This window comes from Podarcis filfolensis (assembly GCF_964270895.1).
Source record: "Podarcis filfolensis genome assembly, chromosome: 13".
Taxonomy (NCBI): Eukaryota; Metazoa; Chordata; class Lepidosauria; order Squamata; family Lacertidae; genus Podarcis; species Podarcis filfolensis.
Window position 1 is genome coordinate 36,333,405 of NC_139615.1, and position 9,740 is coordinate 36,343,144.

The 9,740-nt window shown below is 48.0% G+C and overlaps 1 protein-coding gene across 1 annotated transcript; it reads right to left on the minus strand.

Moving 5' to 3' along the window:
- Window positions 1-9,640, minus strand: FUZ (fuzzy planar cell polarity protein). The gene is made up of 11 exons (XM_083583315.1): window positions 9,358-9,640; window positions 8,054-8,175; window positions 7,231-7,315; window positions 6,172-6,240; window positions 5,621-5,725; window positions 3,776-3,973; window positions 3,601-3,696; window positions 2,250-2,356; window positions 2,017-2,087; window positions 1,817-1,918; window positions 1-723 (listed from the first exon to the last, which is right to left on the minus strand). The coding sequence occupies exons 1-11, from the start codon at window positions 9,457-9,459 to the stop codon at window positions 518-520; spliced, it is 1,263 nt and encodes a 420-aa protein (XP_083439441.1). The 5' UTR covers window positions 9,460-9,640; the 3' UTR covers window positions 1-517.
- Between the last annotated feature and the right edge of the window lie 100 nt (window positions 9,641-9,740).

The following is a 9,740-nucleotide window of genomic DNA, read 5'->3' on the forward strand; positions in this document are numbered from 1 at the left end:
TTTGAACTGATATGCCTTCCAGCAGAGACTGGTTTATTAGGGCACTGCCCCACCTGTCTGCCTTCTTACGTCAACCATTCCAGGGCGATGTATTTGCTATCAGCTTCCTCCTCAGTTTCACTGTTGCCCTTGTGGAACTCAGGAGAATGGGAGACAAAACTAGAATTTACTTGGCGGCCCCTAATACTGGTCTTCCTGCCAGCCCCGCCAGCCACACTGATGTCTTAATACAAACATGTCTAGACAATGGTGGCTTTCCATTTTTTCCTCCCAAGAGTGAGGAACAGATATGCAAGACTTAAACTGGTACTCATCGCCATTGCTAACCCAGTGGCCTCTCACTTCCATAAAGAGCAGGGAGTGAGTGGATTAACTCTAGTCTGTAGAATCTCTCTGGCTTCCCCCTCCACAAATCCAGACTGGTCCAATGCAGGGTAATCACAGCTTGCATGGGAGGTCCAAGGGCTCTGTCTCAGTACCCACATCTCATCTTGCGAGTCCAGTAGGGAACATCCCCTCAGAAGGCCGAGTCCTCAGCTGTGAGGGTCTGGAGGGTGCTGTTTGCCAGAGACCGCAGAGCAAAGGTAGGCACATCTGGCTTCACAATCAGGAACAGTTGGTGCCGCTTCCCATGGATGGCATAGGCCTTATACGTAGAGTAGACCAGGTAACAGTGCTGAGGACAGTGGGAGAAGCCAGCCTGGAACTCCTCCTGCAGAGGGACTGAGGAAAGGACAACGAATATCAAGCTCCACAGGATATAACAGAGGCTGGAGGGCAAGTTTGGCCCCACATGCAAAATAGCAATTTTAAATAATAATTTATTATTTATACCCTGCCCATCTGGCTGGGTTTCCCCAGCCACTCTGGGCGGTTCCCAACAGAATATTAAAAACACGACAAAACACCAAACATTAAAAACTTCCCTAAACAGGGCTGCCTTCAGATGTCTTCTGAAAATAAGATAGTTGTTTATTTCCTTGACATCTGACAGGAGGGCGTTCCACAGGGCTGGCACCACTACCGAGAAGGCCCTCTGCCTGGTTTCCTGTAAACTTCACTTCTCGCAATGAGGGAACCACCAGAAGGCCCCCGGCGCTGGACCTCAGTGTCCGGGCTGAAAGATGGGGGTGGAGACGCTCCTTCAGGTATACTGGGCCAAGGCTGTTTAGGGCTTTAAAGGTCAGCACCAACACACTGGATTGTGCCCGGAAACATACTGGGAGCCAATGTTGGTCTTTCAAGACCGGTGTTATGTGGTCTCGGCGGCCACTCCCAGTCACCAGTCTAGCTGCCGCATTCTGGATTAGTTGTAGCTTCCTGGTCATCTTCAAAGGTAGCCCCACATAGAGCACATTGCAGTAGTCCAAGTTGGAGATAACTAGAGCATGCACCACTCTGGCAAGACAGTCTGTGGACAGGTAGGGTCTCAGCTTGCATACCAGATGGAGCTGGTAGACAGCTGCCCTGGACCCAGAATTGACCTGCACCTTCATGGTCAGCTGTGAGTCCAAAACGACTCCCAGGCTGTGCATATGCAATCTGCCACCAGGGAATGTCGGCTTTGGTTATGGAAAAAAAGGAGGGGAACTAACTTTAAGCCTTTGAAGCTACAGTAAAAAAAAAAAAAATTACTTGGAAAAGGTCCCTATGGCCACTGCCTCGCTCAGTCACCAGGAAGTTCCACCTGTCACAAGAACCTGAATTTTGCATAATAATAAAATGTTCCAACATGCAAATACTTGCCACAACTTGAGATGTCACAGAAGAACTTTTTGATTCACAGGACAAAAGGGATAAAGAATCAAGAACTCACCTGCACTCTCTTCGAACTTCTCACAGGGGAAGTACAAAGAGACAGTGAGGGAATAGAAGGAGCGGAGGGCAGAGAGGCGATTTTTCAAGGGCATCTCAGATCCTGTAAAAGTGCGGAAAGATACATATTTAAATGCTCTGTTGAGAGAGAAAGGGTGGGCTCTCTCCGGCCTTCCCAGTGCAATGCAGCTTGAACCATACCTTCAGCTGAAGTGCCCTGAGGCTGCACGGTGAAGAGGCTTTTCCTCTGGTCTTGGTTGATCAGCAACAGCCTGTAGGAGATGAGATTGTGAACAACAGTTGGGTTATAATGGGGCCAGGGGAAATGCTGGCAAGGCTGGCAGTGTGATTTTCAAAAGGGTGGAACAAACATGAAGCCAGCCCCTACAGGGGTTCAGATCCTCAAAAGCACTCTCTTCTCCCAGAAGACTCACCCCAGGATCCCAGGGGCAAGAGCGATGCCAGGAGGCAGGCACCGAGGAGGGGCTCTGGCACTTGCCTTCAGAAGATCCAGGAGCGGCTGCCAAAATCGCTTCACTAACTATAGGAAGAAAGAGAAAGGGCTTGGTAGTGCCACTCGGTTCCAGTTCTCTGGAGGGACAGAGAGCATGCCCTAAGCAAGGAAAACCCCAAAGCCTCCCTTCTTCCTTGAATAATAGTAATAATTATTATTATTATTATCATTATTTTTATTTATTTATTTATTTATACATACATACATACCCCACCCTCCCCGGCCAAAACATCAACTATAAGACACATTACCATAAAATCAAGCAATCAATTAAAAAACATCCTACATCCTAAAATCAACTCAGAATCAAAGTGAAATCCAATCAGATGGCAGCCTGCAAAATAGCGATGGGGGCCTTAAATGCTCACCAGGCCTAACTGTTTATACTGATCTTATATGAGCCTGTGAGAAAGGTTGGGGGGCCACTTTCATGCAAGTTCTTATAAGGAGAGAGGGGGAGTCAGACTGGACCCCGGTCAAAGGCCTGGCGGAATAGCTCCGTCTTGCAGGTCCTGCGGAAAGATGTTAAATCCCGCAGGGCCCTGGTCTCGTGTGACAGAGCATTCCACCAGGCTGGGGCTACAGCCGAAAAGGCCTTGACCGTGGTCTAGGCCAGTCTAATTTCCTTGAGGTCCAGGACCTCCAAGATGTTATTATTTGCAGACCGTAAGGAGAGCCAGTGTGGTGTAGTGGTTAAGAGCGGTAGTCTCGTAATCTGGGGAACCGGGTTCGCGTCTCCGCTCCTCCACATGCAGCTGCTGGGTGACCTTGGGCCAGTCACACTTCTCTGAAGTCTCTCAGCCCCACTCACCTCACAGAGTGTTTGTTGTGGGGGAGGAAGGGAAAGGAGAATGTTAGCCGCTTTGAGACTCCTTAAAGGGAGTGAAAGGCGGGATATAAAATCCAAACTCTCTTCTTCTTCTCTTCCTCTGTGGGGCATACCAGGAGATGCTGCCCCATGCAGACCAGCAGAAGTGAAAGGCTGAGGACGGCAACCAATGCCCTTTGCAAGGGGAGGGGCAAAAAACTGAATTTCTCGTTCTTGCCTAAAGGGAATGGCCAGGAAACGGATAGCACAGTCCGTAGAGCTATATGGCACTCTTAATCTCAGGGTTGTGGGTTTGAGCCTCATGTTGGGCAAAAGATCCCTGCATTGCAGGGGGTTGGACTAGATGACCCTCATGGTCCCGCCCAACTCTACCATTCTATGATCCTATGAGTCCAAGTTGCTTCACTTCCAAGGTCCGTACCCTGCTGTCTCTCTCTCTCACCTCATCAGCCAAGAATTGTAAGGAGGGCTTAGGCCCACACAGCAGCAGCACCTCCAAACCAGGCACGAGCTGGAGGGTCAAGAAGCGGTGGGGGACCTGTTGGGAGTGAGGGACACAGAGAATCAGAAAGCTACACTCCTCTACTGGCCCCTCCCTGAATCGCCAGCCAGCTCACCGTGGGGCTGCCATGAGGAAGGTAAACGGGCAGATCGCGGGAGGTGTGAGGGGGCAGCGAGCGCACCAGCCACACCAGTAGCATGGCCTCCGAGGCTGCCAGCTGCCACCACTGCTCTGTTGCACACAGCACCTGACCGCCCACAAGCAGGCTGCCAAACCGCGACTCTGCTGCAGAGGCAAAGATTTCCAGGCACTCCTGAATCGGGAAAGAGCAAGGCAACACGGAATGTAAGAACAACTCCGACGGATTAGACCAAAGTTCCATCTGATCTGATCCTGTTCTCATCTAGGGGAAACCCATTAAGTGCACAACAGCACACTTTCCATGAGCGATTCCCAGTAACTGTTATTGAGAGATACAGCATCTGATATATACAACTAATCTAGAATGCGGCAGCTAGACTGGTGACTGGGAGTGGCTTCCAAGACCATCTAACACCAGTCCTGAAAGACCTACATTGGCTCCCAGTACACTTCCAAGCACAATTCGAAGTGCTGGTGCTGACCTTTAAAGCCCTAAACGGCCTCAGCCCAGTATAGCTGAAGGAGCATCTCCACCCCCAACGTTCAGCCCAGCTCCAAGGGCCTTCTGGGGAGTTCCCTCCCTGCAAGAAGTGAAGCTACAGGGAACCAGGCAGAGGGCCTTCTTGGTAGTGGCACCCACCATGTGGAATGCCCTCCCATCAGATGTCAAAGAAATAAACAACTACCTGACTTTTAGAAAAGATCTGAAGGCAGCCCTGTTTAGAGAAGTTTTTAATGTTTGATATTTTATCTCATTTTTATCTTGTGTTGGGAGGTGTCCAGAGTGGCTGGGGAAACCCAGCTAGATGGGCAGGGTATAAATCATAAATTATTATTAAAACCAATTAATTAATTAATTATTACATAGCCGCCCATCTAGAGAAACAAGCAGAATCTGGAGCTACTTCAAATATACATGTGACAAAAATTCAAGCCCGACCGTTAAGCTGTTACTAGTTGCTCTGCATTGGCAAATCGTTACCATACCTGCATTTGCCTTTTGTGTCTCATTCAGTGAAAACATCAGGAATCTGTATGTTCCTCTCAGAGGTGAGAGTATGCCCTCCCCACCACCACCAAAGGGCTGTGACGTTTACCAGAATGGAATCTCCAGTTTTCCTGAATGCCTCTGTTCAGGACATAGATGACAAACACTACCTCTGTGGAAGAGATTCTTCAGAGTCAGCGAAGTGTTTCACAAAATGATGGGGGGAATAGCACAGGCGGTAATTTGTGGAAATATCCATGCTTTCATTGAACAGGGTGGGTGGGGCTACACAATGCACCAGCACGGAAATGATGTGGGGATGTTCATTTGCAAAGGGGGTGGGTGGCTTATATGAAGTTAAACAAACTTTGCAGGTGCAGCAAGATATGATTTTCAAGGAGGGCAGCCACAAGGAATTGTAGGGGAAGTCAGTGGTAAACGAAGGAGACAATCCTACATTATTCACTGCCTTTTGTTGCTCAAACTGTCCCTGGCTCTTCCTCTCCTCTGCAGTCCACTGCTTTCCTGCTCACTCTGCTCTTCCCCACCCAATCTTCCCATCTACCCCATCCTGCTACCTCCTCCCTTCATCTCACCTTCTTCCTTCACTCTGGTTGAGGAAACAAAAATGGCCTGCCAATGAGTGAACTAGGTATCTGCTTGTTGCAGGAAACTTGGGCAGGGTGTCTGGCAGGCAGGTGCTGATTCCTCCCTGCAGTGACAGAGCCCCCCAGTAATTGGTTCAAGGTTAGCTAAGGCCAATTCTTTACCCCAGTGGCTCGTGGGCTACTGCTCTGGCTGAAGGAGGGGGGAAGAACAAGCCAGTCTCACCTGTAGTATTGCCCTGGAGGGCACCATTGTGCATTCCACGCACTGGGTCAGGTCAGCACTGCATTTGCCGGGCTCCAGGAAACTGTCAATCAATTTGTAACATGCCTAAATTGGGGGAGGAGAGGAGGGAGAGAGATTTCATATTTAAGCTACAAGGGATAAAAACTGACTTCCAAACACATGGAATAGGTAATGAAATCCACTTTTAAAATATTTGAATGATAAAAGTGTAACGTGTGAAATAAAAAGAAATCTGCAGCTAAGAATTCAGGCTTTGACTAGTTTTTTACTAGAACACCAAGGTCTACCTATTAGAGGCAGGGCAAGACAGCTTAGGTACGAGGGAAGAAGCAGGGTGCCTTTGAGCATATGCTAAACCCAGGAATCTACAACCAGTACAAGAACCAAGTTGTTCCATGAAACAATCCACTACTGGTTCCACCCATTCTGCAGTATTTTTCAGCAACATCATTTGGAGGGAAGAGCTTTTTAGTTGTTACAATTGATACAGCAACCTCCAAGTCGCTAGCCACCCTCAGGTCAGGCGTTACCTTCAGGTCTTTTTTGAGACGTTCAATGTTGCGTGCATTCACCAGCTCCTCCAAGCCCAACACCAGCACCTGTAGTAAAACACACAATTGCCTCCTAAAGATCCTCTGGTTATTCCTCCTGCTTAAAGATTCTTAGAAAAACATCCTCTGGTTATCCCTTCTGCCAAAGAGGGTATATACCACCTTGCCACAGAGAAGCACAGCACCCAGTTCCTGCATAAGCGAAGCAGGTTTCTAGACACAGCTTGATATGCATGTGCTCAAGTGGATCACAAGATGTGGTGACAGAACACCCGTGTATTTTAGGAGCCAAAACTCTTGACTACTCTGGCCTCAAATGTACACTTTATGCCTTCAGATTAGCTTATCTAGAAATAACCCCTTGCAAGTCTCCTCTCCACACCTAAGGGTGCCCACCCTCCAGGTTCCAAATTTGCATTCTCTGCCATTCTTTCTACAAATGTGAAAGGATGGTTAAGGTGTGCTATGTTTAACTAATGCACAATTAGCAATCAAACTGCACAAAAGGCTTAACAGGTAGGACAGGTAAGCAGCTGGGAAATGAGAGTTCTTGGGAAGATTTAGGGGAAACAAACTTTCCTTTTCCATATCTTACCGAAATAGACCATTTCCTGTAAGACACCAGAGTGGGCTTGTGGGTTTTTTTTTTTTGCTATTCTGCATCAGCCTTCATCAACCTGGTGCCCTCCAGATGTTTTGTACTACAATCAGCCCCAGCCAGCACAAAGAGCTGTAGTCTAAAATATCTGGAGGAAGCCAGTTTGCTGAAGTTTTCTCTAAATCAGCAGCAGTAGCTCCAGGCACACATCACAACTAAGATATCTTGGCTGAAGAGGATCAGTACCCTATGAAGTTTATATAACTATTTAACAAACACACACAAACACTAGAAAGCACAGTTGCTTAAAACTGAATGCCACTCAACTGAGACAGCTGCTCCCTTTGGAATTATGTACCGTTCCAATGCACTGGCTTGCCTCCCACTTTCCTGTTACAGACTAAGGCCGAAATGACATTCCACCACTTTTGACTGCTCACCATGGCACTGAAGACATTTTCAAGGAGTCTTCCAAGGCTGAAGTCACTGGCACCTTCATCTGAGGACAGGACAATGAGGGTGATGCTGGGAACACCAAACACAAAAATGTTAAGGATATAAATATAGACAGTAAATCTACAGGAACTCTTCACCTTAAATGCCACCATGTTCAACAGAGATGCAGCCTACAAACAGCTGTCTACAACCATGATGGCTAGCAACTTGATTTGGTTTGCCATCACAAAAGAAGATGTGAAAAACTTGAGTGAACCCTATAAAGGCAATATTGTATTTATGTGGCAGCCTGCAAGCCATGGATGGCAAGGCACTATGTGCAGGAAAGTGAAAAGGCTGCTAGAGGAAGGAGGACGAGCATAGTAACGCAGCCCACTTTCCTTCCTCTGACAGCCGCAACTGACTAGGAAAAAATTATGTAAGTTAGCAACTGTTGCCCCTAATTTACTAGGTATCTGCTGCTACATTTTTTTTTAAAAATGATCATTAGGGCTGAAAAGCCTAATGAAAAGAAGCTTGTTTGTGTGTTTCTGTTCAGCTTTTTAGTATTTTTGTGTTACATTTTAGAACAGAGTTTTGCAACCATGAAAGCAAGAATGAAATACAGTTATTAGGGCTTGAAGAAGGCCCCCTTGGATTAAATAAAATATATAAGAAGGCTGCACAGGTCTTATGAGACATTACAAATGAGAGGGATTTGCCCCTCTGCCCCCGCTGCTCCTGCTAGATTGAAATTCCTGCCCTCTGCTGGAAGCAAAATGCACCCTTCTTACCACAACGAACCCTGAGGAAGGCATGGAACCTCACCTGTTATGAAACACTTTCCACACCACTCGAGTATTCGCTGTACAGGCAGCAGTCAGTAGGACATCCAGGTTGGAGCCAAACATATGAACCCCATTCAGGGAGCCAATCACAGAGAATGGCAGCTGTGGGATAAAGGTAAGCTTAAGTATTCTATATATTAATATGCAAAGCTGTTATATACTGAGTCAAACTCCTAATTTTCCCCATTCAGACTGACAGTAGCAATTCAAAGTCAGTGTGGAGGTTTCTTTTTTTGCCCTGCAAAAAAGGGGTTTTAAATCAGCTTTTGCTAACCTGGTGCCCTGCAGCTGTTTTGGACTCCAACTTCTGTTACCCCCACCAGCCAGTGGTAGCCAGGGCTGATGGGAATTGTAGTCCAAGGCAGCTGCAGTTTAGTGAAAGCTGCTTTAACTTTATCATGTTTTTAATCTGTTATGTAATCTTTGTATTTGAATTGCTCCTCTCTGATTTTAAGTTGCCTTGATATTTTTTTGTAGAAGGCGATGAGCAAATAATACCATATCGGATCATTCAGTGTTGACTGACTGATAATGACCCCCGCAAGATATCAGGCAGAGAGAGACAGAGAGGTCTTTCCCAGGCCAGCCAACTGAAATTAGCTGCAGATTGTCAAGGGTTGTAGCAGGAACCACCTTCAAGGCATGTTGCTGTACTGCTGAAAAATGGATCTTCCGTACAAACCTATGAAGTCGCTATGTCATACCACTGGGCAACATACCCCAAGGCTCTCTACTTTGACTGACGGCATCTTTTCAGGCGTTGCTCTTTCCCAAAGCTAATTCCATACACAAAGTATGTGCTGTACCCACAAAGAATCGTAGAACTGTAGAGTGGGAAGGGACCATGAGGGTCAGCTGGTTCAACACCCTGCAATGCAGGAAACTTTCGCCCCAAAGGGGTCTTGAACCCATGACTTTCAAATTAAGAGTTTCCTGCTCTACTGACTGAGCTCTCTTTGATGAACCGCCCTTGCGATGAAGGGCGGTACAGTGGTACCTCAAGTTAAGAACTTAATTTGTTCTGGAGGTCTGTTCTTAACGTGAAACTGTTCTTAACCTGAAGCACCACTTTAGCTAATGGGGCCTCCCGCTGCTGCCGCGCTGCGATTTCTGTTCTCATCCTGAAGCAAAGTTCTTAACCCAAGGTACTATTTCTGGGTTAGCGGAGTCTGTAACCTGAAGCGTCTGTAACCTGAAGCGTCTGTAACCCGAGGTACCACTAATAAATCTAATAAATAAAAACAAGGGCGCAGCGGGGTGGGAGCAGAGGCCACAACCCCTCACCTGCTGCTTGGAAGAGCCACCTCGGCTCCTGCAATACAAAGGCACTCCGCTGCTGGCCGTGAGGCACAGCAAAGTCACGGAACCTCCTGCTTCGTCCCACATCTTGGGGCTCCTCCGCTCGCTCTTCTCCGTCAGCGGCTCTGCGCAAAGGAAGAAACAGCCCCCCGATCACCGCCGACGCCCCGTCAGGTCTCCCCGCCGCTCTCTCCGCTCCTCCAGCACGACCACATCAGCCGCCATCTTGGGGGAGCCCGCTGCACGCTGGGGCGCGAGCGACGCCGTCGCCGTGGCAACAGGCGCCTCTCCGTGATTGGCTCGTTCGCTCCCCTTCCCTTCCCACGCCACGCCCCCTCGCCATTTCCATTCGGTCCTCCTGGGACCCG

What these genes read in the sequence shown, in the direction of transcription:
- FUZ (XM_083583315.1), bottom strand. Translation starts at nt 9,459, where the DNA reads ATGTGGGACGAAGCAGGAGGTTCCGTGACTTTGCTGTGCCTCACGGCC. An exon ending in TCAGGGCACTTCAGCTGAAG is followed by an intron (nt 1,919 to 2,016) that starts GTATGGTTCAAG and finishes GCACTTTTACAG; the next exon opens with GATCTGAGATGCCCTTGAAA. An exon ending in GAAGTTCGAAGAGAGTGCAG is followed by an intron (nt 724 to 1,816) that starts GTGAGTTCTTGA and finishes TCCTTTCCTCAG; the next exon opens with TCCCTCTGCAGGAGGAGTTC.